The sequence below is a fragment of the Odocoileus virginianus genome, chromosome 33 (assembly GCF_023699985.2).
Source record: "Odocoileus virginianus isolate 20LAN1187 ecotype Illinois chromosome 33, Ovbor_1.2, whole genome shotgun sequence".
In the NCBI taxonomy this organism is placed as follows: Eukaryota; Metazoa; Chordata; class Mammalia; order Artiodactyla; family Cervidae; genus Odocoileus; species Odocoileus virginianus.
Window position 1 is genome coordinate 17,954,024 of NC_069706.1, and position 26,452 is coordinate 17,980,475.

Below are 26,452 nucleotides of genomic sequence, written 5' to 3' on the forward strand. Positions count from 1 at the left end.
AAAGGGGTAAAAGGGAAATAAGGAAAGGATGAGCTTGGCTATCTTGTTGGGTATACGGCGGACCGTGATCTAGAGTTTGAAGTTTAACGAAGGGTCGAGCCTACCCTCGACTTGGGACTAATGCTCCCACAGAGGTCCGTCCGGTGGTTTGGTCCGGTCTGGCCTACCAGACCTGCTAGAGAGCTCTATCCGCCGCCGCTCAGCTGCGCTCCCGGCGCCGCCTCCTCCCAGCCTGCCGGAGGCTGCGGTGCTTCTGTGGGTGGGGGAAGGCTGGACTGACGCAGAGTGAGTGTTGAGGATGGAGACGCCGACTCCTGGCGCGGGAAACTGGGGGAAGGGGTGGACTCCTCAGGGGCAGGGATGGGGTGGGGGTGGGGGGGGTACGACGTTGCTAGGAGACGAGCCTGTGTGACCCCAGCCTCGCGAGGGCTGCTTCGTGTCACCGCCGCTCTCCTCAGGAACCTGCTGAGGGAAGCGGCTTGAGGGCCAGGAAGGGGAGGCCTGGTTTGGGAACGCTGAAATGCCGATTTGGGGCCCATCTCTGAATGCTTTGGATTCCCCCAATGTGTTGGTGGATGGGAGATTAATAGGGGCAAATCCGGAGGCGAGGCGTCTAGCCGAGGAAGGTTGACACAAACAAGTACCCTGCACGATACTGAGATTTTCTAAGATAATGAGAACTAGCTTCTTAAATCCTTTGGTCCACAAAAGACGTTGCTACGTGATTTTTTCGAGTCCGGGAGTAACTTAAAAAGTAGAGCAATAGGGTAGATATCAGCAAGAAATGTCCCAAAGGAAGTAATATCAGGTGAAGTGGTAGAAAATGAGGGGGAAATGAAAGTCGCTCAGTCGTGTCGACTCTTTCCGACCCCATGGAGTGGGTAGCCGTTCCCTTCGCCAGGGGCTCTTCCCAACCCAGGGATCGAAATCAGGTCTCCTGCATTGCAGGCAGATTCTTTACCAGCTGAGCCACAAGGGAAGCCCAGAAGATGAGGGGAGGGCCACTCTAAATCGGATAGGGCTGTTCAAAGGAGGCCGGGTTTGCAAAAGTCCCAGAAAAGAGGGAAGCGAGGGAATAAGTTTTCTAGGTGGAGAAAAGAACCAACGGGAAGGAAACGGCGAGGTCAGGTGCTTCGATCAGAAAGGGAAGAACAAGAGCCAGAGTGGTCTGTGATGGAGAAGTGGCATGACCTGATCAAGCATAGCTTAGCCCAAGGTGAGAGCTTGACTGTTGGGTTACAGGAGGGTTTAAGGAGTGGCAGATCTCATTTACTGTTTTAGAAAATCATTCTTGGCTCCTGGATAGAGAAAGATACACGTGGTCAGACCTGTTTGGCAGCTGTTGCAGTAGGCCTAGGAAGAGGTGACAGTGAAATGAAAGAATTAAATTCAGAATGTATTCTGAAACTAGAACTTGCAGAACTTGTTGCCAAATTGGATGTGAAGTGTATGTGAAAGGATGGAACCAAGGATGACTCCTCAGAGAAAATAGTTTGAAAGGCAGTCTCTTCTTTTAAACATACTAGTTTTGATAAGTTTGTTAACTGTCCAGGTATAGACGTTGAGAAGTTAAATATGAAAATCAAGGGAAAGCTCAAGAGAGATAATAAATGTAGCCGTTTATTCCTAAATCACCTAAGAAGAGAGTGCAGATAGAGAGGACATTCTCTGGGAAGCCCTATTTTTCTTTGTTAATCAAGGAATAAAAAGTAAATTTAAGAATGCAGGTGAAGTTTTGAAATTGGGCAATTTTGGCTTAGCTATTGTGCTGTTAAATATTTATGTATTAAAACATATTCTTGGTGGGGTGGGGAAGAGGAAGGCCACTAAAATCCTTGGGGCTCTTTGCATTGAGAGATGATCCAGAAAAGGAAAAGCCAGCAGAGGAGGCTGTACATATAAAGCCTCAAAGATAAAAGGAGGCCCTGTAATATTCTTGAATAATGGGACCCACCCTCATAATCATTGAGACTTAGTCTGGAAGTTCTGGCTCAAATCTCTTTTCTTTCCTCTGCCAGCTGTCAGTGCTTTTGGACTCCTGCTTAGGTGGTTTGTGTTCACTGTAACAGACTTTACTTTGCTTGTGGTTTATGGGTCTGACTATCCTGTGAACTATTTCTTCTTTGTGCCCTGTTGGCCTCTAGTTCAGAGCTTTGCCCATCGAGCCCAGTGTATAGGAACTCTGTGTCCTTAATGTATAAACCATGAATTTCAACACCTTCTGACGAAGGAGCGTTTGTCCCTGATGTTGCTGCTGCCTCCATCACTAGATATGGTTGATTTCATAAAATGTAGAAAGAGTATCAAAAGAATAATCAGAAAGGGCTTTTCTGGCTGTCCAGCGTTTAAGACTCTGTGCTTCCACTGCAGGGATTGCTGGTTCGATCCCTGATTTGGGAACTAAAATCCCATATACCAAAAAAACAAGAGTCAGAGGCTTGGATTTCAATCTTAGGTCACTACTGACCAGCAGAATGGCCCTGTTCTTTGAGTTTAAGGGGTTACAGATTGACCTAGATTACAGATTACAAACTGCCTGAAAACATTAAAAAATTAAAAAATTCAATTTTCAGCTTCATTTGAAAAAGTAACAATCTGGCAATGCCAGCCTGAGTTTCCTGCACAGCAACAGTCAGCTGGAGCCAGTGAGATTCTTTTCCCTTCCTCTACCTGCCTGACCCCTATGGACATTTGATTTGCAGTTCTTGGTTTAGAGCTCTGCTGTCTGTCTGTAGGCACAAGCTACATGTACCTATTCCGATTTAGATGAAGTAAAATTAAAAATGCGGTTCCTCAGATGTACTCACTGTATTTCAGACACCCAGTGCCAGTGGCCACCCTGTTGAACAGCAAAGATAGAAAATATTTCCAACATTGGAGAAAATTCTCTTGGTCAATGTTGGACTGGAGGAACTTAAAGATACTCAGGTCTAATCATTCTGCACACTAAAGATGGATAGTGTGGATATCCATGGATAGTAAAGTCATTGCTCCTACTCTGAAGGAAATGTGTCTAGTAAGGAGCTCCTTTGCCTCTGCAGATGGGAAGAGCAGTTCATTCAATAGTTGGTGGGTGCTTGGAAACTGTCATGAAGGTGGAGACCCCCTGTGCAGAGTAAGGGCTATATATCAGGTGGTTGGATCAGGGGTCAGGTGTATCTAAGGTTATAACCAGAGCCCTTTTGTCTGCTTCTCAATCCAATTCCTTAGGACATTATCACAAAGAAGGAGTTTGAATGTCTTAAATGTTTCATGTTCTCTGACTTACCTAGTTCCTTTGAAGGGTTCAAATCTTGGGTAGTTAGTTATGAATGAATGACTGGGGTTGATCTTTAGCATTGACCAAGTTCCCTGATGGCTCAGATGGTAAGGAACCTGCCTGAAATGCAAGAAACTTGGGTTCAGTCCCTGGGTCAGGGAGATCCCCTGGAGGAGGGAATGGCTACCCACTCTAGTATTCTTGCCTGGAGAATTCCATGGACAGAGGAGCCTGGCGGTTGCAAAGATTCAGACACAGCAGCAAATAACTCAATGCCTAGTGCCCTCACGTACAACACACTTCCACACACACCTCCTACTTCTGGTAACTTGTTCTCATTTCCCTGATTGACCTTGTCTTTGTCTCTTAAAATATGATGATAAGAAAGCAGTTACTTCCACTTCTTTTTAATTGAGAAACTGAAACTTGGTGTCCATTTAGAGTTTCTATCCCTGAAGGGGCAAATAGCTGAACATCTCAATGGTTACTATAGCCTGACTGGAGTTCCCCTTATAAGTATAATCTTGTGTGTGCTCCTGTGCATTCTATATTTAGAATGAATATATGTGCCTTATATGATCTTGTTTGGGATAGTTTAAAAACCTTCCAGACATAAATATTTTTAGTTTTTCCTTGTGTTCTAAAGATTTCCTGTGTTATAGAGCCTAATTTAATTTCTCTTCCTTTAGGTAAGATAAAAGTATATAATCCTTTCTCTTTCCCATGACCCTTAACTCTGACATACCATATTGTCAATTTCTTGTAAAAAGATGCTGTTTCAGAGAATAGCTGTAGTATGATTAAGTACACCACACAAGCATATCCTGAGATATGCAAAACAGTGTGTGGCATTACACTTCCCTTATTGGATACTAGTAACCAAAAACTGAATCCCAGTCAGGAAATAAGTCCATGGCGTATGTGTGGGGCAATGAGATGAGGCCCATAGTTGATCTTGAAAGTTATTCAGTTTAGATAAGATGATACTGTATAAGATATGGAAATACATCAGAAAGTAGGGAAGGATAACAGATCTAGGAGAAAAGTGCACTGACGGGTAAGCAAGGAGTAAGAGATAAAGGAAGAAAAATAGGAAGGGAAGCTTGGACATGCTCTTGATATTGGCACCTGCATTGTATTTCCAGTAAGAAGTATGTGCTGTGGTCTGAAGATAAGCAATGCCTCCAGCAGGGTTGGTTAGTCATACTGAAGAACAATAGCTTTTTACTGTACATGGATTATTAATAATCAGAGGGAAACAGCTTTAGGAAAATCCATTACTACCGCAAAGCAATAAATTCACCAACAGACAACACATTTCTTTTCCCTCCTCTACAGATAAAGTTTAGCATAGATAAAAGAGGCCTCACTGTTCCTCCTTTATTTCCTATTTCAGGTTACATTTTGCCTTTGTTAATTCCCAATGCTAAGTAATTTACGTGGATAATTATGAACAGTCCTTACAGCAACTCTTTGAAGAAGGTTCTGTTGTTACCCCATTTTAAGAAATTGAGGCTCTGGAAGATTAATATCTTGCCTGATGTGGTGAAGTCAGTAATCAAACTCCAATTAGTTCATTATTTGTATTATATCTTTCTTCTTTACATGTGTGGAGAATTTTTGAATGCCTGAAATCAAGGTAGTCATTCTCTATTCTGCTATCCTGGGCAAGAAAACCTGATTGCTTTGACATTATAAGAACACTTCAATTCCCTGCAAGTTTTCCAGATGACTAAAGCTTTAAATTATAATTTGGGGAGTTGGTTTTGAACCCTGATCATTTGCATGCCATGGACCTTATTCCCCCAAAGGATTGTTTTTATGAAAAAAAAGTACCAGAACCTCATTTTTCTATGTGTTTGTTTCTGTCAACTACAAATACATTCACAACCTGAAAGTAGAATGTTTTACTTGGAAATGTTAGGACTCTAAGCCCGGAAGACAGAATTTCAGGTAGCCCCACGAAACTGCCCTGAGGAAGCAGAAGAGAGAGTCAGGCTATATACAAGTTTGCAACAAAACTGGCAGGCAGACTGAATATCAATTATTGTTAAGTAAGGAAAACCAGATACCGAGTTAAAGGAATTTAGCACTCTTCTACGTATGGGAAGATGCAAGAATCTGAGATTATTGAAGTCATTTCTTCATATGCATCTCGGCTATCTGGGGCCAGCATCCTGCTTTTCTCTTTTTTTTCTCACTCTTCCCTCCTCCCCCCACCCCCCACTCCACAGCTCCTCAGCAATCACCATGGGGAGTTGGGGGGCATGTGATCTACTGGATCACAGGCATTGTGTCCCTTCTTGGAAACCCTCAGTCACATTTGGAGGCCTGAAATTGCTGATGGCTTTTACATCCTTGTTTATTGATATGGCAGGAAATATTCAATTTCACAGTTCTAAGCTTCATGGAAACATAGTATATCATTTTAGTCCTATAGACAAACCCTAAGTGGCGTTAAAAGAACTTTAAGAGTGAGGGTTAGGTAATGGCTCTGTAGACTGCTCTAGATGGGAGTAATAAGACTACTTTCCCAAATAACACTTAAATCTTCAGTTCTTCATCCTGATACCCACAGTGCCACTCTTGAAAACATCATTGTGAGGGTTAATTAGTATTTTTAAATGTGTTAGGGTCTTCTGTTGTGAAACCTGGCCCAAATACCAATGCATATATCTCAGGATGAGAATGAAAATTACTGGTAATTATTCTGTGTGGGTAATTTTTTTTCTTCTAACAAAAGTATTTTAAGCTCCAACTCTGCCAGGCATGGGAGTATAATGGATAAGACAAAGTCCCAACCTTATTATCTCTCCCCCTCCCAAAACACAGTGAAGGAAGAAATGTAGGTCAAACAGAAAATTACAATAGAGTAGGAAGAACCTAGTGTGAAGACCTTGGCCTAGTGTGAAGAAGACAGCCTGTTAAAAGTGATGAAAGCCAAAGGCTGAGAATCAGCAGTTAAGCAAAAAATAAAAGAATATTTCAGTTGTATGAGTTGGAATCTTCCATTTGGCAAAAAGGAGGAGTCCCAGGTCTAAGGAGATAAGGCAGCAGGACACAGGATAGGTAACAATTGGTGTATGGTGAACATAAAAATGGATTTCTCTGGGTGAGTTTCACTATCACCCTCCCCCCCCCCCCCCACACACACACACAAATCATAAAGTAGTTGGGAGAGAAATTTGGCTACATTATATTCATTGGTTATGATTTTTTAAATTTTATACATAGGGACAGATCTTGAAAGAATGGATGGAAAAAGTCTCCTTCCATCTGGGGTTTGAAAGTCAGTTAATCCCCTTGCCTTTCTGTCCCTTGTTTGTACTGCAACACTTTTTCTTCAGTAGATGGCAAAGCCTCCTGGGAGTGCAACATTTGAAATTTTGACATTCCTGAGACCAAAGTCATTCTTCTATAAATTTCATCTGAAGAAAGGGAATTTTCATCTCTGCTCTTAATTCTTCAGTGTTCATGCAGTGATGTCTTTCCAAAGGTGAAAAAAAGTGTTCCGGGGTGGGGAAAATGGTAAAGTGGATAAAGCCCCTAGTCCTAGCAAATTTTCCCACATGTGCATGCTTGCTAAGTGGCTTCAGTCATGTTCAACCCTCGGCCACCCTCTGGACTGTAGCCTGCCAGGCTTCTCTATCCATGAGATTCTCCAGGCAAGAATACTGGAGTGAGTTGTTACGCCCTCCTCCAGGGGATCTTCCCAGCCCAGGGATTGAATTCGCATTTCTTCTGTCTCCTGATTTGGTAGGCAGGTTCTTTAGCAATAGCGCCATCTGGGAAGCCCAATCTTCCCATAGGCCTCCTACAAAAACTATATCTAGACATGCCAAGTGCTTAGCATGTATTTTCATTCTCAATAGCAAGTGGAAGAGTGAGTGGGTAGTGCTTTTTTTTTTTTTTTTAAAGGAAATTGATCACTGCTCCTCTCAAGTCCCCATTACTGACTCCAAAATGAAAACAGGGGAAAAGTTGCAGCTAGAAAAATAACCATCTAACTTTTTTGGCTCTTAATTCTAGCTTTCCTGTCAATTAGGTAGCATTAGGCAAGACTCTTCACCATCTGCAAGGTTGGTAGAATCACAAATACTTATGGTATAGTTTGAAATACAGCATGTTTTAAAAAATATAAATCAGGTCAGACCAGTATACTGTTACTTGCCTAAAACCTACCAATGGCTTCTTTTGCTCTTAGACTACAAATCAAACTCCTTTCCAAGGCCTGCTTTCCCAACCTGTGTTGGATTCTGTACACCTATCGCCTCACTTCCCCCATAGACTCTCGATTGTGTTAACACGGAGATTGGTTCCCACTTCATAGCCTTTGTCCCTACTTTTCTTTCTTCCTGCATCTTCTTCCCCTGAACTCTTACCATTTATAGGTTCCTTAACACCATTCAAGACCCAACTCAAATATCACTGACTACCCAAAATAATCCCCACCTCTTCTCATCCATATCATATTATTGTTTCATTCTTTGAGAATATGTATCACCAAGAAAAATTGTTTTTCTTGTATATCATCTGCCTCTGCCACTTGGATATAAACTCTAGGTCAGGGACCGTGGCTGCTTGTTTATCACTGTATGCCTAGAACTACATGTACCTGGCACATGGCACTGAATAAATGTTAGATGGTTGGATGGATAGATTCTTGGGAGGGAAGAGTAAGACCTGCAGGGTAGTAGTGTTGTAATGAGTGCTGGTATCTCTTCTGTGATGTCAGCGCCCTTTGAAGTGTCAGGAACAGTGTTGCTACAGGGAACAGAAGATTAAAGCAGTCCAGTCAAGTGCACGGCCTCCTCTAAAGGTGCTGATGTGCAGCATCATTCCTGAGGAAGGCCAGTTGCAGGGGAGGGGTGGATAACATATTTATAAGGTGGAGACCTTATAAAAGGGTAATTGCAATTCATATCTAGGTGCAAAAAGAATGGTTTTTTGCTCTTTGTAGGAAGGGAATAGAATTTAGTTCCCATTGTCACAACTGGCTAAGTTCTTTAAAGCAATCAGCAAACATTCAACTACATTTACTTAGATTGAGCAGCCTCTTTAATGATTAAAAGTTGGTGCTCTGACTCCAGACTTCGATTTTGAATCCTGGCTCCACCTCTTCCTTTCCTTGCCTCTGTACTCAAGTTACTTAACCTCTTTTTGCATCAGAATCCTCTTTTATAAAATAGGATAATGTGTTTACCTTATAGAAGGGTGATGAATATGGGAATTAATATATATGTATGTAAAGTACCTAGAAAGCCTGGCACAACAAAGTAAGTGTTTTTGTTTAGTTGCTTAAGTCGTGTCTGATTCTTTGTGAAGCACGCCAGTCTTCTCTGTCTTTCACTATCTCCCAAAGTTTGCTCGAATTAATGTCCAATGAGTCAGTGATAGCTATTACTATTATTTTTATTCCTTTAGTGAGCAAAATGCAGTCCCTGCCCTCCAGAAGAAGGGAGAAAAGAAAGAAAAAGACACAGTGAAACTGGATGTGATAAAAGCAGAGAAAGAGGTGCTCCAAAAAAAGCTTGAGAGCAAACTAGTGTCTACAAGTTGGTTTGGCCAGCCAAAACAGGCATCCTAAGTGAAAAGGTTAGCCAGAACAAGCACCACAGTAGTGCCTTAGAGCTCCATTTCCCAAATTTGCTTTTTTGGGGGACTCCACATCATAATTTTTACTATTCCTATATTTTAAACCTGCTTAAAAATTTATGTAATATGTGTAAAGATAGAACTACAAAATAGAAATCACTTTAAGTCATGGGTTTCAGTTCATTTCAGTCGCTCAGCCGTGTCCAACTCTTTGTGACCCCATGTACCGCAGCACGCCAGGCCTCCCTGTCGATCACCAACTCCTGGAGTTTACTCAATCAAACTCATGTCCATTGAGTCAGTGATGCCATCCAACCATATCATCATCTGTCATCCCCTTCTCTTCCTGCCCTCAATCTTTCCCAGCATCAGGGTCTTTTCCAATGAGTCAGCTCTTCATATCAGGTGGCCCAAGTATTGGAGTTTCAGCTTCAACATCAGTCCTTCCAATGAACACTCAGGACTGATCTCCTTTAGGATGGACTGGTTTGATCTCCTTGTACTCCAAGGGACTCTCAAGAGTCTTCTTCAACACCACAGTTCAAAAGCATCAATTCTTCAGTGCTCAGCTTTCTTTATAGTCCAACTCTCACATCCATACATGACTACTGGAAAAACCATAGCCTTGACTATACGGACCTTTGTTGGCAAAGTAATGTCTGTGCTTTTTAATATGCTGTCTAGGTTGGTCATAACTTTCCTTCCAAGGAATAAGCTTTTAATTTCATGGCTGCAGTCACCATCTGCAGTGATTTTGGAGCCCCCCAAAATAAAGTCAGGCACTGTTTCCAGTGTTTCCCCATCTATTTACCATGAAGTGATGGGACCGGATGCCATGATCTTTGTTTTCTGAATGTTGAGCTTTAAGCCAACTTTTTCACTCTCCTCTTTCACTTTCATCAAAAGGCTCTTTAGTTCTTCACTTTCAGCCATAAGGGTGGTATCATCTGCATACCTGAGGTTATTGATATTTCTCCCAGAAATCTTGATTCCAGCTTGTACTTCATCCAGCCCAGCATTTCTCATGATGTACTCTGCATATAAGTTAAATAAGCAGGGTGACAATATACAGCCTTGATGTACTCCTTTTCCTATTTGGAACCAGTCTGTTGTTCCATGTCCAGTTCTAACTGTTGCTTCCTGACCTGCATACAGATTTCTGAAGAGGCAGGTCAGGTGGTCTGGTATTCCCATCTCTTTAAGAATTTTCCATGGTTTGTTGTGATCCACACAGTCAAAGGCTTTGGCATAGTCAATAAAGCAGAAATAGTTGTTTTTATGGCGCTCTCTTGCTTTTTTGATGATTGAGCGGATGTTGGCAGTTTGACCTCTGGTTGGCAGTTTGACCTCTGCCTTTTCTAAATCCAGCTTGAACATCTGGAAGTTCACGGTTCATGTATTGCTGAAGCCTGGTTTGGAGAATTTCGAGCATTACTTTACTAGCGCGTGAGATGAGTGCAATTGTGCCGTAGTTTGAGCATTCTTTGCTATTGCCTTTCTTTGGGATTGGAATGAAAACTGACTTTTTCTGGTCCTTTGGCCACTGCTGAGTTTTCCAAATTTGCTGGCATATTGAGTTCAGCACTTTCACACCATCATTTTTTAGGATTTGAAATAGCTCAACTGGTTTTCCATCACCTCCACTACCTTTGTTTGTAGTGATGCTTCCTAAGGCCCATTCGACTTCACATTCCAGGATGTTTTGCTCTAGGTGAGTGATCACACCATCATGATTATCTGGGTCGTGGGTTTGGTGGGCTATTAAAACACATTAAGAGAATCACAGTAAGAAAATAAATATTCTATTATACATCAAAAATTACTTCATCAACTAGTCTTTGGGACACTTGCTTTAGGGGAAAGTTCTGACTATGTCCTGAGGCCCAAATGTACTAGCAGGAACATTTATCAGCCTTTTCTTAATAGTACAGGCTGCACATGGTAGGTGCTTGATAACAAGTTTTATCCTGGCACTGTGTTTATACATGAATTATGACTTGAAATAAAGAGCCCAATTTCCAGTCACAGTTCCTCCCAGGCACACTTCCTATATCTTATCTTCCCTCATCCTGGGATTTGAGGGTTAAGGAAATGAAAAGCAGAATTTGAGGAACTGTCAGTCTCAGGATAAAAGTTACAAAACTTTAAAAAGTTCTAAATATAAGAACTGATTTCGCAGGCAGTTGTGACTGCAGTTCAGTTGTGGTCCTCTAAACAATATTCCTTATATTACGCATGGGAGAATCCCAGCAGACTGCTGCATCAGGTCAACCTCTGATACTAGTGAAGAAGAATAAGGGCTGACTCAGCCCTGCATCAGTAGTGAAAGATGATTGATAATTAGAGGAGTAAATATTGGTTTCAAGCTATTAAATCCAAAAGGAGGAAAACTCTTAGGGAAAAGGCACTTTTCCTAAATACGTTGCTTCCTAGGAATAGAAGTATAAGCCAAAAGGAAAAGAGCTTTAAATTTTTTTTTTTTTTTACTTACGTGACTGATTTTGTTTCTAGAATCACAAGCTTTGTAACACCTACTTGTTATTAGTACGTAATGCAGCTTAGGCTGTGTGTGGCAATCTTTTGGACTTGAGTTTTCTAGGTCACCTAGTGTTGGAAAGGGAGATATCACTTATTTCCCTTTCAGGATTAGGGTTTTTTGCAGCATGTGAGCCTCTCTTGTAGAGCACAGGCTCTAGAGCACAAGGGCTCAGCAGTTGCCTCAAGGCATGTGGGATTTTAGTTCCCTGACCAGGGATCAAACCAGCTTCCCCTGCATTGGGAGGCAGATTCTCAATCACTGTATCACCAGGGAAGTACCAGGATTAGTTTTCAAAACACTTAAACATTAAAGTGTTTTGAAGATGGTCCTATTAAATACAAGTTGTTAGTTATGCTGGTTACCTCAAGTATTGTAATGGCAAAGCTTGTGTATCAGATATATATAGTATGATCAGTTAAAAAGTATGAAGCTGTGGTTCTTAGAGTAGTAGAAAGAAAGAAATGAAAGTCAGACTTTGGAGAAGGTTGCTGCTGTTTTAATATGCCAGATCGCCTTCACCTTCCTCTTTTGGTATTGTGTGGTCAAGGAAGTTTAATCTGTTAATGACAGGGAAGTGAAGCAATTGTGAATAGAAGTTTATTGCAGACTCTGCTCCTCACAGGAACTGACTCATGTATTTTCATATGAAACCATGGTGTTCTAGGGATAGCCAGAAACTCAGAAACCTGTTTCTTTACCAGGAAAAACATCATCAGTTCTATGAGTTTTCATTATGATTAGCCATAATGCATGATGATCTCTCTTAATTTGTATGAATTCCTTTTAAGTGTTTTTTCCTGTGAGGTGTAATGGATATTGGGCTTCCCTGGTAGTGCAGCTGGTAAAGAACCTGCCTGCGATGTGGGAGACCTGGGTTTGATCCCTGGGTTGGGAAGATCCCCAGGAGGAGGGCATGGCAACCCACTCCAGTATTCTTCTTGCCCGGAAAATCCCCATGGACAGAGGAACCTGGAGGGTACAGTGCATGGGGTCCTAAAGAGGCGGACACAACTGAGCGACTAAGCATAGCACAGCATAGTCCATGTCAAAATGAATATCAGGTATAATGGATATAACTTTAGCCCTTTTAACTTTTGGATTTGGGTGAAGTAGTGATTTCTTAACCATTTTAAGAAATGGTTAAGCCATGGTTTATTCCTCATTGCTTAAGAAAGGTCATCAGTGTCAGGATAAGTAGGAGATACAGCCATACAGACATTCTCTCTCAGGTGAATTCCTTGAATTCCTTCAGAATTTCTAGATAACACAGCTCCTTCCAGCTCCCATTTGCTTTATTTAGCTGCCTAAATCCTCATAAGCTTAGGACCACCCTAAAGTGTGGAATCTCCATGTATTACCCCTCCAGCTTGGGTTGGAAATTGGTCTTGTTCTCAAAGGGCAATGAGCAGCAAATTTCTCAACAGATGACCTGTTTGAGAAAAGTCCTAGACTCATAATGAGGTGTACCACTGCCTGGTCTTCCTACTCACTTGCCAAATCCTCATCTTCCCAGCCTGCTAATTTGTTTTAAAGGCAAATACAGTATTCTTTCTCCAAATCTGACTAATCACAATCTCTAGTAGTGAGCTTTCTTTTCCTATCTTCTTTGAATTTCTTTTTTAAGTCATTTTTTAAATTGAGGTATTGTTGATTTATATTAGTTTCTGATGTTCAACATAGTGATTCAAAATTATTATAGATTGTACTCTGTTTAAAATTGTTATAAAATATTTACTCTAACACCTGTGCTATATAATATATCCTGGTAGCTTATTGATTTTACACTTCGTAGATTGTGTTTTTAATCCCGTACCTCTCTATTGCCCCACTGCCTCCCCTCTGGTAACCAGTAGTTCATTCTCTGTATCTGTGAGTCTGTTTTGTTTAATTCATTCATTTCTTTTATTTTTTAGATTCCATATATAAGTGATAACATAGAATACTTCTCTTTCTCTGTCTGATTTATCTCACTAAGCACAATACCCTCCAGGTCCATTCATGTTGTTGCAAATGGCAGAATTTCATTTTTTTTATGGCTGAGTAGTATTACATTGTGTCTATATATTACATCTTCCTTATCCATTCATCTGTTGATAGACACTTAGGTTACTTCCCTATCTTGTCTTGTAAATACTGATGTTATGAATATTGGATGCACTTATCTTTTTGAACTAGTGTTTTTCCCAGATACATACTCAGAAGTAGAATTGCTGGGTCATAGGGCAAGAATACACAGAAGAGCTATACAGAAAAGATCTTTGTGACCCAGATAACCACGATGGTGTAATCACTCACCTAGAGTCAGACATCCTGGAGTGCGAAGTCAAGTGGGCCTTAGGAAACATCACTGCAAACAAAAGTAGTGGAGGTGATGGAATTTCAGTTGAGCTATTTCAAATCCTAAAAGATGATGCTGTGAAAGTGCTGCACTCAGTATGCCAGCAAATTTGGAAAACTCAGCAGTGGCCACAGGACTGGAAAAGGTCAGTTTTCATTCCAATCGCAAAGAAAGGCAATGCCAAAGAATGCTCAAACTACTGCACAATTGCATTTCTCTCACACACTAGCAAAGTAATGCTCAAAATTCTCCAAGCCAGGCTTAAACAGTATGCACACTGTGAACTTCCAGATGTTCAAGCTGGATTTAGAAAAGGCAGAGGAACCAGAGATCAGATTGCCAACATCCATTAGATCATCAAAAAAGCAAAAAGCAAGAGAGTTCCAGAAAAACATCTACTTCTGCTTTATTGACTACACCAAAGCCTTTGTGTGGATCACAACAAACTGGAAAGTTCTGAAAGAGATGGGAATACCAGACCTCCTTACCTGCCTCCTGAGAAACTGGTATGCAGGTCAAGAAGCAACAGTTAGAACCAGACATAGAACAACAGACTGGTTCCTAATTGGGAAAAGCGTACATCGAGGCTGTATATTGTCACCCTGTTTATTTAACTTATATGCAGAGTATTTCATGAGAAATGCCAGGCTGGATGAACACAAGCTGGAATCAAGATTGCTGGGAGAAATGTCAATAACCTCAGATACACAGATGACATCACCCTTATGGCAGAAAGCGAAGAGGAACTAAAGAGCGTCTTGATGAAGTGAAAGAGAAGAGGGAAAAACTTGGCTTAAAAGTCAACATTCAGAAAACTAATAGCATGGCATCCAGTCTCATCACTTCTTGCAAATAAGTGGGGAAACAATGGAAACAGTGACAGATTTTATATGGTTGGGCTCCAAAATCACTGCAGTTGGTGACTGCAACCATGAAATTAAAAAACGCTTGCTCCTTGGAAGAAAAACTATGACCAACCTAGACAACAGCATTATTAAAAAGCAGAGATGTTACTTTGCCAGCAAAAGTCTGTCTAGTCAAAGCTATGGTTTTTCTAGTAGTCATATATGGATGTGAGAGTTGGACTATAAAGAAAGCTGAGCACTGAAGAATTGATGCTTTTGAACTGTGGTGTTGGAGAAGACTCCTGAGAGTCCCTTGGACTACCAAGAGATCCAACCAGTCAACCCTAAAGGAAATCAGTCCTGAATATTCATTGGAAGGACTGATACTGAAGCGGAAACTCCAATACTTTGGCCACCTGATATGAAGAACTGACTCATTGGAAAAGACCCTGAGGCTGGGAAAGATTGAAGGGAGGAGGAGAAGGGGACAACAGAGGATGAGATGGCTGAATGGCATCACTGACTCAATGGACATGAGTTTGAGCAAGCTCCAGGAGATGGTGAAGGACAGGGAAGTCTGGCGTGCTGCAGTCCATGGGGTTGCAAAGAGTCGGACACAACTGTGTAACTGAACTGAACTGATGGTAGTTCCATTTTTAGCTTTTGAGGAACCTCCATACTATTTTCCATAGTGGCTACACCAGGTTAGATTCCCACCAACTGTTCCCTTTCCTCCATGTCCTCACCAGTATTTATTATTTATGTTCCTTTTGATGATAGCCGTCTAACAGGTGTGAAGTAATATCTCATTATGGTTTTGATTTGCATATTTCTGATGATTAGGATAAGTGTTAATCACTCAGTCACATCTGACTCTTTGCAACCCTGTGGACTGTAGACTGCCAAGCTCATCTGTCCATGGATTTCTCTAGGCAAGAATACTAGAGTGGGTACCCATTTCCTTCTCCAGGGGATCTTCCTGACCCAGGGATCGAACCTGTGTTTCCTGCATTGCAGGCAAATTCTGTACCATGTGAGCTACCGGGGATTACTGATGATTACTGATGCTGAGTGTCTTTTCATGTGACAGTGGCCATGTGTATGTCTTCTTCAGAAAAACGTCTATTTAGGTCTTCTGCCCGTTTTTTAATCAGGTTGTTTTTATTGATATTTAATTGTATGAACTCTATATATTTTTGGATATTAACCTCTTATCAGTCATATTATTTACAAATATTTTCTCCTACTCAGTAGGTTGTTTTTTCATTTTGTCAATGGTTTCATTTGCTGTAAAAATGCTTTTAAGTTTAATTAGGCCCCGTTTTGTTTAGTTTTGCTTTTGTTTCCTTTGTCTTAGAAGACAAGTCAAGCAAAATTGTGACAATTTATGTCAGAGTGTTCTATCTGTGTTTTCTAGGAGTATTATGGCTTTCAGTCTTTCATTTAGTTCTTTAATCTATTTTAAGTTTATCTTCATAAGTGATGTATGATACTGTTATGATAAGCATAACTTTATAGTATAGTCTGAAGTCAGGGAGTGTGTTACCGCCAGCTCTGTTCTTTCTGAAGATGTTTTGGCTATTCAGGGTCTTGTGTTTCTATACAAATTTTAAAATATTTGTCCTAGTTCTATGAACAATGCCATCAGTATTTTGACAGGGATTACATTGTATTTGTAGATTGCCTTAGGTAGTAAGATAATTTTAGCAATATTAATTCTTCCAGTCCAAGATATCTTCTACCTCCTTAATAGGTTTATTTTGAGATATTTTACTTTTTTGACATGATGATGAATAGAATTATTTAGTTGATTTCTCTGTCTGATAATTTGTTGTTAGGGACAAATGCAGAAAGTTTCTATATATTAATTTTGTATCCTGCAACTCTACTGAATTTATTGATAAGCTCTAGTAGTTTTCTGGTGGGATCTTTAGAATTATTTATGTATGGTATCATGCCATACATAATACATTGCAGACAGTGACGGTTTTACTTCTTTCTTTAAAATTTGGATTCCTTTTATTTTTCTTCTCTGATTGCTGTGGCTAGGACTGCCAAAACTATGTTGAGAGCATGGGCATCCTTGTCTTGTCCTCATCTTAGAAACAATGCTTTCAGCTTTTCACTATTGAATATGTTATTTTATCATCTATGGTGTTTATTATTTTGAAGGATATTTCCTCTGTGCCCACTTTCTGGGAAGTTTTTATCATAAGTGGATGTTGAATTTTGTCAAAAACTTTTTCTGCATCTATTGAGATGATCCTTTGGTTTTTATTTTTTCAATTTGTTAATGTAGGGTATCACATTGATTTGCAGATATTGATAAATCCCACTTGATCATGGTGTATTACCCTTCTAGTGTATCATTGGATTTTGTTTGCTAATGATTTGTTGAGGATTTTTGCATCTATGTTCATCAGTGATGTAGGCCTGTAATTTTCTTTTTTTGTTATGTCTTTGTTTGGTTTTGGATCAAGGTGATGCTAGGGGCCTCATAAAATGAGTTAGGAAGTGTTCCTTCCTCCAGAATTTTTTGGAATAGCTTGAGAAAGATAGGTGTTAACTCATCTCTAAATGTTTGGTAGAATTCACCTGTGAAGCCCTCTGATCCTGGACTTCTGTTTATTGGGAATTTTAAAATTACGATTCAGTTTCATTACTGGTAATTGGACTGTTCATATTTTCTGGTTTTTTCCTGGTTCATTCTTGGCATATTGTACATTTCTAGGATTTTGTCCATTTTTTTTTTCTGTTGTCCATTTTACTGGCATATAGTCATTCCTAGTAATCACTTATGATTCTTTGTATTTCTGTGCTGTTGACTGTAACTTTTCCTTTTTAATTTTTGATTTTATTGATTTGGGCCTTCTCTTTTTCTCTTCATGAGTCTGGCTAAAGATTTATCAATTTTGTTTTTCTTTAAAAAAAAATCTGTTGGTTTCATTGGCTTTTCTATTTTTTTTTTAATTTCTGCTCGATTTTTTTTTTCAGATTTATTTATTTATTTTTGGCCATGCTGGGTCTTTGTTGCTGCCCATGGGCTTTCTCTAGGTGTGGGAAGCAGGGACTACTCTCTAATCACTGTGCATGGGCTCTCTAGTTGCTGTGTGCAGGCTTCTCATTGTGGTGGCTTCTCTTGTTGCAGAGTATGGGCTCTAGGCACATGGGCTTCTGTAGTTGCAGCTCAAAGGTTTAGTAGTTTCGACTCACAGGCTCTAGAGTGCTAAGTCAGTAGTTGTGGCACATGAGCTTAGTTGCTACACTGCATGTGGGATCTCCTCGGAGCAGAGATCAAACCTATGTCCCCTACATTGGCAGGCAGATTTTTAACCACTGAACCATCAGGGAAACTACCTGCTCTGATCTTTATTATCTCTTCCCTTCTACTAACTTTGGGGTTTGTTTGTTCTTTCTCTAATTCCTTCCTTTAGGTATAAGATTGAAAGTGAAAAGTGAAAGTGAAGTCGCTCAATCGTGTCCAACTCTTTGCGACCCCATGGACTGTAGCCCACCAGGCTTCTCTGTCCATGGGATTCTCCAGGCAAGAATACTGGGGTGGGTTGCCAGTTCCTTTTCCAGGGGATCTTCTCAACCCAGGGATCGAACCCAGGTCTCCTGCATTGCAGGCCAACGCTTTAACCTCTGAGCCACCAGGGAAACCTGGGTATAAGATTAGGTTGTTTGATATTATTCTTGTTTCCTGAGGTAAGCTTGTATCACTATAAACTTCCCTCTTACAGCTGCTTTTGCTGCCTCCCGTAGATTTTGGATCTTTGTGTATTTGTTTTTAGTTATCTCTGGGTATTAAAAATTTCTTTATTGTTGTTTCAGTTACTCATTGATTGTTTAGTAGCATATTATTGATATTCAGCCTCCACATATTTGTGTCTTTTGCAGCTTTCTGTTGTAGTTGATTTCTAGTCTCATAGCATTGTGATCAGAAAAGATGCTTGATATGATTTCACTTTTCTTAAGTTTACTGAGACTTGTTTTATGGCCTAGCATGTGATCTATCCTGGAGAAAGTGCACTTATAAAGAATGTACATTCTGCTGCTTTTGGAGAGAATGTTCTTTGTAGATCTTTTAAGTCAATTTGTCCTAATGTGTCATTAAAGGCCAGTGTTTCCTTATTGATTTTCTGTCTGGATGATTTTTCCTGTTGATGTAAATTAAGTGTGAAAGTCCCATGATATTGTTGTGTTGCTGTCAGTTTCTCCTTTTCTGTCTGTTGTTATTTGCTTTATGTATGTAGGTGCTCCTATGTTGGGTACATACATATTTATAATTTTTATACTTTCTTCTTGCATCGGTCCCTTGATCATTATGTAATGTCCTTCCCTGTCTCTTGTTACAGTCTTTGGTTTAAAGTCTGTTGTCTGATATACAGATTGATATCCCAGCTTCCTTTTGATTTCCTTTTGCATGGAATACCTATTTTCATCATTTCACTTTCAGTCTGTGTATGTATTTAGATCTGAAGTTAGTCTTTTGTATGCAGCGTATATGCGGGTTTTGGCTTTGTATCCTTTCAGCCTCTGTATGTCTCTTGATTGGTACATTTAGTCTGTTTACATTTAACATAATCATCATAGGTAAGTACTTGTTGTCAGGCTTCCCAGGTGGCTTAGAATCCGCCTGCCAAAGCAGGAGATGTGGGTTCGACCCCTGGGTCAGGAAGATCTGCTGGAGGAAGAAATGGCAATCTACTCCAGTATTGTTGCCTGGAAAATCCCATGGACAGAGGAGCCTGGCAGGCTACAGTCCATGGGGTCACAAAGAGTCAGACACAACTGGGTGACTTAGCATGCATAAACACATGTACTTGTTGTCATTTTGCTCATTGTTTTGGGATTGTTTATGTAGTTTTTGTTGTTCCTTTCTTCTTTTGTTTTCTTCTTTGTGATTTGATGAGTATTTTTAGTGTTATGTTTGGTTTACTTTCTCTTTCTTGTGTATTATTATAGATTTTTGGATTGTGGTTACTATGAGATATATGTATAGTTATATGTATTTATATACACATACACGATTATGTATAGCAATATAGGTTTATGTATAGCCATAAATAAATGTGTATGTGTGTGTGTGTGTATACACACATGATTGTTTTAAATTGCTGATCTTTGGATTAAAGATCTAAATGTAAGACCAGAAACTATAAAACTCCTAGAGGAAAACATAGGCAAAACACTCTCTGACATAAATCACAGCAGGATCCTCTATGACCCACCCCCCAGAGTAATGGAAATAAAAGCAAAAATAAACAAATGGGACCCAATTAAATGTAAAAGCTTTTGTACAATGAAGGAAACTATAAGCAAGATGAAAAGACAGCCTTCAGAATGGGAGAAAATAATAGCAAACAAAGCAACTGACCAAGAATTAACCTCAAAAAATATACAAACACCTCCTGCAGATCAATTACAGAAAAATAAACTACCCAATCAAAAAATGGGCCAAAGAACTAAACAGACATTTCTCCAAAGAAGACATACAGATAGCTAACAAACACATGAAAAGATGTTCAACATCACTCATTATCAGAGAAGTGCAAATTAAAACCATAGTGAGGTACAATTTCATGCCGGTTAGAATGGCTGCTATCAAAAAGTCTACAAACAATAAGTGCTGGAGAGGGTGCAGAGAAAAGGGAACCCTCTTACACTGTTGGTGGGAATGCAAACTAGTACAGCCACTATGGAGAACAGTGTGGAGATTCCTTAAAAAACTGGAAATAGAACTGCCATACGACCCAGCGATCCCACTGCTGGGCATACACACCGAAGAAACCAGAAGTAGAAATAGACACATGTACCCCAATGTTCATCGCAGCACTGTTTACAATAGCCAGGACATAGAAGCAACCTAGATGTCCATTGGCAGACGAACGGATAAGAAAGCTGTGGTACATATACACAATGGAATATTACTCAGCTATTAAAAAGAAGGCATTTGAATCAGTTCTAATGAGGTGGATGGAACTGGAGCCTATTATACAGAGTGAAGTAAGTCAGAAAAACAGCAATACAGTATATTAACGCACATACATGGAATTTAGAAAGATGCTAACGATGACCTTGTATACGAGACAGCAAAAGAGACACAGATGTACAGAACAGACTTTTGGACTCTGTGGGAGAAGGCAAGGGTGGGATGATTTGAGAGAATAGCATTGAAACATGTATATTATCATTTGTGGAAAGATTGCCAGTCCAGGTTTGATACATGAGACAGGGTACTCAGGGCTGGTGCACCGGGATGACCCTGAGGGATGGGATGGGGATGGGGGTGGGAAGGGGGTTCAGGATGGAGAACACATGTACACCCTTGGCTGATTCATGTCAATGTATGGCAAAACCACAACAATATTGTAATTAGCCTCCAATTAAATTAATTAATTTTAGAAAATTGCTGATCTTTTAATTTCAGATGCAGTTAATAACCCTGCATTTTTACTTCCCTCCCCAATGATTGCTGTTTTTGACATCATATTTTACAACTTTTTGTTTTGTATATCCCTTATGTACTTACTGCAAACATAGATGAGTTAATTCCTTTTGTCTTTTAACCTTACTAGCTTTGTATGTAGTTTTTTACTACCTTTACTATATATTTGCCTTTACCAGTGAGCTTTTTACCTTTTGTAATTTTTATGTTTCTAGTTGTGGCCTTATTTTTCACTTAGAGAAGTTCTCTTAACATCTTCTAAACTATTTTGGGTGGTGCTGAACCCTTTTAGCTTTTGCTTCTTTATAAAATTTTTGATCTTTCCATCAAATCTGAATGAAAATCTTTCCAGGTAGAATATTCTTGGCTGTAGGTTTTTCCCATTCATCCCTCTGAATACTAACATATTATGCCACTCCTTTCTGGCCGGCAGAGTTTCTGCTGAAAAGTCAGCCGAGAGTCTCATGGGCATTCCCTTGTAGGTAACTTGTTAGTTTTCTCTTGCTGCTTTTAATATTCTCTCTTTATCTTTAATTTTTGCCATTTTAATTGCAGTGTGTCTTTGTGTGGCCTTCCTCAGGTTGATCCTATTTGGGACACTCTGTGCTTCCTGGACCTGTCCATCTGGTTCCTTGCCCATGCTAGAGGAATTTTCAGCTATTATGTCTTCAGATATGTTCTCTGCCCCTTTCTCTCTCTCTCTCTCTTTCTCTCTTCTTTTAGGACCCTTTTATTGTGAATGTTAATATGCTTGTTGTTTTCCTAAATGTCTCCTAGATTTCTTTTTATTCTTAATTCTTTTTCTGTTCACCTTCAGTGATTTACATTACTGTGTCTTTTATTTCAGTTATTATACTCTGTCTCTATTTGGTTTTCTTTATATTTTCTAACTCTATATTTTCTCTTTGTTAAAAATGTCTAACTTCTCACTCTGTTTATCCATTCTTCTCCCATGTTCTTTGATCATGTTTATGTTTATTACCTTGAACTCTTTATTGGGTAAATGCCTATTTCTACTTCACTGAGTTTTTCTTCTAGGGTTTTATTTTATTCCTTCATTTGGAACATGTTCCTTTATCATCTAATTTTGCCTAATTTGCCATTTTTATGTCTATATATCTGGTAGATTGATTTCATTTCCCGACCTTGGAAAAATGGTCTTTTGTAGGAAACGTTCTGTGCATCCTGCCACCATACCCTTATCTTGTCATCAGAACTCTATGCTCAAGGGGTACCCACTAGGTGAACTGCATGGGTCCTTCAGTTATGGTGGGCTGACTACTGTGGGCAGTCTGGTAGGCATGGCTGACCCCTTGTCTAACTGCTTGTTAGGTCCTAACTTGTTCTGATACTGCCAACTGCTGACTGGTGGGACTGGGTCATGAGACCACTGGCTATAAAATCATGAGGGGCCGCAGGGCTAATGCTGGCTCACTGGTGGGTAGAGCCAGGTTCTGGAGTGGGTGTTTGCAGAGTCATGGTTCCCTAGTCTAGCATCTACCTGCTGATGGGTGCAGCTGATTCCTGACACAGCTAGTTACAGGGCACAGGGTGTCCCAAAACTTGTGTTGGCTGCTGGTAGATGAGGCCTGATCCTGGGGCAGCTGGCTCTAAAAGTCCCAACATGTCTCAGAGCTGATACTGGCTTGGTGGTGGTGGCCTAGGGATTCTCTGCCTGGTGCCAGCCTGATGGTAGGTGGGTTGGGCCCTGCCATGGCAGGCTTCAGGGCTATAGTGGTCCTGAGGCTGGTGTTGCCCCACTGGTAAGCAGAGATAAGTCCAAATGACCCTTCATGGTAGGCCGCAGGGTCTTGGAAGTCCTGGGGCTAGTGTGTGTGGTGTGTGGGGCAAGTTCCTGGCCCTTTTGTGGATAGAACCATGTCCTGAGATGGCTGTGGGTTCAGGGAGTCTTAAGGCAAACTTGTTTGGTGGTTGGTGGGGTGTGTCTCTGCTCAGCTAGCTACTTGGCCTGAGGCATCCCAGACAGGTTGGTGATGTCTGGTTGATGTCTAATAAGCTAGAGGAAGAATTTCAAATTGACGCTTGCCAGCAATAGGTCCACATAGTGAAACAAGCCCCCCAAAACACTTGCCATCAGTTTCTATGACTCCAGGATGAGCTCCAGTTGCCTCTTGTCTCTCCAGAAGACTCTTCAAGATCAGCATGTGGGTCTGACCTAGGCTTCTTCACATTACTGCTTCTGCCCATGTGATAGTCTATATGTACCCTTTAAGAATAGTCTCCATATCCCCCCGCTCTCTGGATCTCTAAAAAGTAAGCCTCTCTGACTTTCAAAGCCAGTCATTCTAGGGGCTTGTCTTCCTTGTGCCAGACTCCCAACCTGAGGAACCTGATGTGGACCTTGGAGCTATTGCTTCTTGAGAACTTCTGCAATTGTAATTCTTCTTCTGTTTGTGGGCCATCCACTTAGGGATATGGATCTTGACTATACCACAGCTCCACCCCTCCTACCCATTTCATTGTGATTCCTTCTTTATATATTTAGTTGTAGGAGATCTTTTCTGTTATATTCCAGGCTTTCTCTTCAATAGTTGCAATTTTGGTGTGCCTGTAGAGGTGAGCTCAGGGTCTTCCCACTGTGCCATCTTGCCCAAGATCCCTGAATTTCTTTTAGATGTAGAAGTTAACAGTAAGGAGATAGGCTGAGGCTTCCCTGGTGGCTCATTGGTAGAGTCTGCCTGCCAATGCAGGAGATACGGGTTTGATCCCTGGTCCAGGAAGATCGTACATGCCGTAGAGCAACTCAGCCTGTGCACCAGAACTGTTGAGCCATGCTCAAGAGCCCGGGAGCTAAAACTACTGAGCCCACATGCGGCAGCTGTTGAAGACTGTGTGCCCTAGAGCCAGTGCTCCAGAACAAGAGAAGCCACGCGATGAGAAGCTCATGAACCACAACTAGAGAGCAGCCCCCATTTGCCAGTCTAGGGAAAAGCCCACACAGCAACAAAGACCCAGCACAACCATAAGTAAATAAATAAAATTATTTTTAAAAAAAAACAGGCTGAAGTTTTTGCATAAGTAAAACAGAGGGAAGGGGGAAAAATTCAATGTCCGTCAGTAGGAGAATAGACAAGTATGTTGGGATAGCTTCATGCAGTGGACTGAATTGCAGTAGTTAGAATATATGAACCACAGCTATAGGATATGGATGAATTGTACAAGTATGAGCAAAAAAGGCAAGTAGAAGGATATAATACCTCACATATATAAAAATTTTAACTGGGTAAGCAATATTATGTTAAGCATAAAGCTATATGTGAGAAGTGAAGTGAAAGTCACTCAGTCGTGTCTGACTCTTTGTGACCCCCATGGACTATACAGTCCATGGAATTCTCTAGGCCAGGATACTGGAGTGGGTAGCCTGTCCCTTCTCCAGCAGATCTTCCTGACCCAGGAATCAAACCAGGGTCTCCTGCATTGCAGGCGGATTCTTTTACCAACTGAGCTATCGGGGAAGCCCAATATGTGAGAAAGGTAAACAAATTCAAGATAGTGATTCCTTCTAGGGGAGAGGAGAGGAAATTTGATTTGGAAGGGGTACAGTGGTGTTTTGACTATATAATTTATTCTTTAAGGTTCTTTATGAACATATGACTGTTAATTATATTATTAACTATATTTTGTATATCTGAAATATTTTATAATAAAAATGACTTTAACAGGAATTTAATTTTTAAAAATGCTGCTAACTTTCAAGAATATACTTGGGTTGGTTCCCTTAGCTAAATCCTCTGAAATTAAAACTGATGTATTTCAGAGTGAAAACTCAGAGGGGCCACAAGATCTTCAGTCATCAGAAAGATTTTCAGTTGTACTTATTATACAGTTCTTATGTGGACAAGGAAGGAAGGAAGCAGACCAACAATTTTGAGAAATATTTTCAACAAGATTATGATGAACTAAAAAAGATTGCAACCTGACAAGTGGAATTGAGCCTACAGACTCATTTTATTTGGCCCTCTTGGTACTTGCATTTTCAAAAATAAATACTGTGTTTTTTGAAATTTCTTATTTTAAACATCTTGACTGCCACCTATTGTTAAGCTGTCAGGAAATCTGGCACCCTTAGGCCCTCAATTCTACATGAGAATAGCTGGCTGGGACTGAGTAGCAACTGTTTTGTTTCAAGGGGGCGCATCTTCTCCAGTTGGCCACTGTCCCCCACTAGCCAAATTTCCTCATTTTGTTGCCTGCTTGGCCCCAGAGGCACTTCAGTTTACAACCCTGCATTAAACTCAAGTTCTCACATAACTAGAAAATTCAGTTATTCAAAATGTGCCTTCTCTTGTGCACTCAAGTTAGTAATGTAATTTTACCAGTATATACACTAAAAGCACCATTTCTAAGATATTCTGGGAAAGAATGTACTGGTTTAAAGAACATTAAATGTGCATTTTTGTTTTGTCATATTCATAAAAATGGTCATCATGGCAAACAGCAAGGTTGAACAACCTTCAACTAAGGGATGATGTACAAGGCTGTCTAAGAGATTACTGATATTCATACAGCACCATTCTGGTAATGTTACCAAACATATCTGTTGAGAAAGAGCAGTTATTTTCTAGACTAATTAAAGAGCTCGATTTTTTTAAATGTACAGCTGCTGTACTGCCTACTGTCAAACTGAATTTTTATGCAGGTTATCCTCCCTTCTATTTTGGTGGGTCGGAAGATGACAATGGCAACACGACAAGAAGTTCTTGGCCTCTACCGCAGAATTTTCAGGCTTGCGAGGAAATGGCAGGCTGCATCAGGGCAGATGGAAGACACCATTAAAGAAAAACAGTACATATTAAATGAAGCCAGAACGCTGTTCCAAAAAAACAAAAATGTGAGTAGGCCCCGTTGGAGATTGCAAGGAGGAGAGCAATTCTTGTGGCGTTTGTTCATTTCTTTGCTATCCTATACTTGAGAGGACTGAGCAGCACAAATTAGAGGGGCAGAATGCGGAGCAAGAAGGGGCCAGAGGCACAACCTAGCTGGCTTACCAACCACTGGAAAACAGAGCCCAGCCTGGGTTCTCTCTTCACTTTCTTCAAGTCTCAGTCCAGCTGGTAAGTGGCTCAGCATCCTGAGAAGACTGCGTGAGCCAGGTGACCTACATCAATCCAGTGAGAATTTTCAGAGTAGGATTGGTTCCTCACACACTGTGCCTGTTGTCGGTCACTCCCACAGGAGGTGCTCAGAGTTGTGTTTGGTTTTTTCAATTCATAAGCTATTCAGAGCCTCCAAGTATAAACCCATTCAGAGGAAAGAGAATAGGATTAAGGCAAAGGTTCCCTTCATAACTTAGCTTTGAACGCAAGCCTCTTTGGCTAGCAGAAAGGCTTTGCCCTTTGAGACCTCAGAACTGGGTAAAATAGTGCCTCCATTAGCTAGCTGAACCCAAATACCAGAGAGCCAA

The 26,452-nt window shown here is 40.6% G+C and overlaps 2 protein-coding genes across 3 annotated transcripts in view; one reads left to right on the plus strand and one right to left on the minus strand.

Annotated features, from left to right (window-relative positions):
• The window catches only part of DCUN1D3 (defective in cullin neddylation 1 domain containing 3), a 54,231-nt gene extending 54,036 nt beyond the window's left edge, over window positions 1-195 (minus strand). The window contains exon 1 of one of the 2 annotated variants that reach the window (XM_070460986.1): window positions 105-195. The gene's annotated coding sequence lies outside the window, so the exon portion shown is untranslated. The remainder of the gene's footprint in view (window positions 1-104) is intronic. The other variant, XM_070460990.1, reaches the window with a different exon arrangement.
• A 1-nt stretch (window position 196) lies between these two features.
• Window positions 197-26,452, plus strand: part of LYRM1 (LYR motif containing 1) — a 33,269-nt gene continuing 7,013 nt past the window's right edge. The window contains exons 1-2 of the mRNA XM_020895496.2: window positions 197-285; window positions 25,688-25,879. Of these exons, the coding sequence (XP_020751155.1) occupies window positions 25,721-25,879 (159 nt within the window). The 5' untranslated portion in view covers window positions 197-285; window positions 25,688-25,720. The remainder of the gene's footprint in view (window positions 286-25,687; window positions 25,880-26,452) is intronic.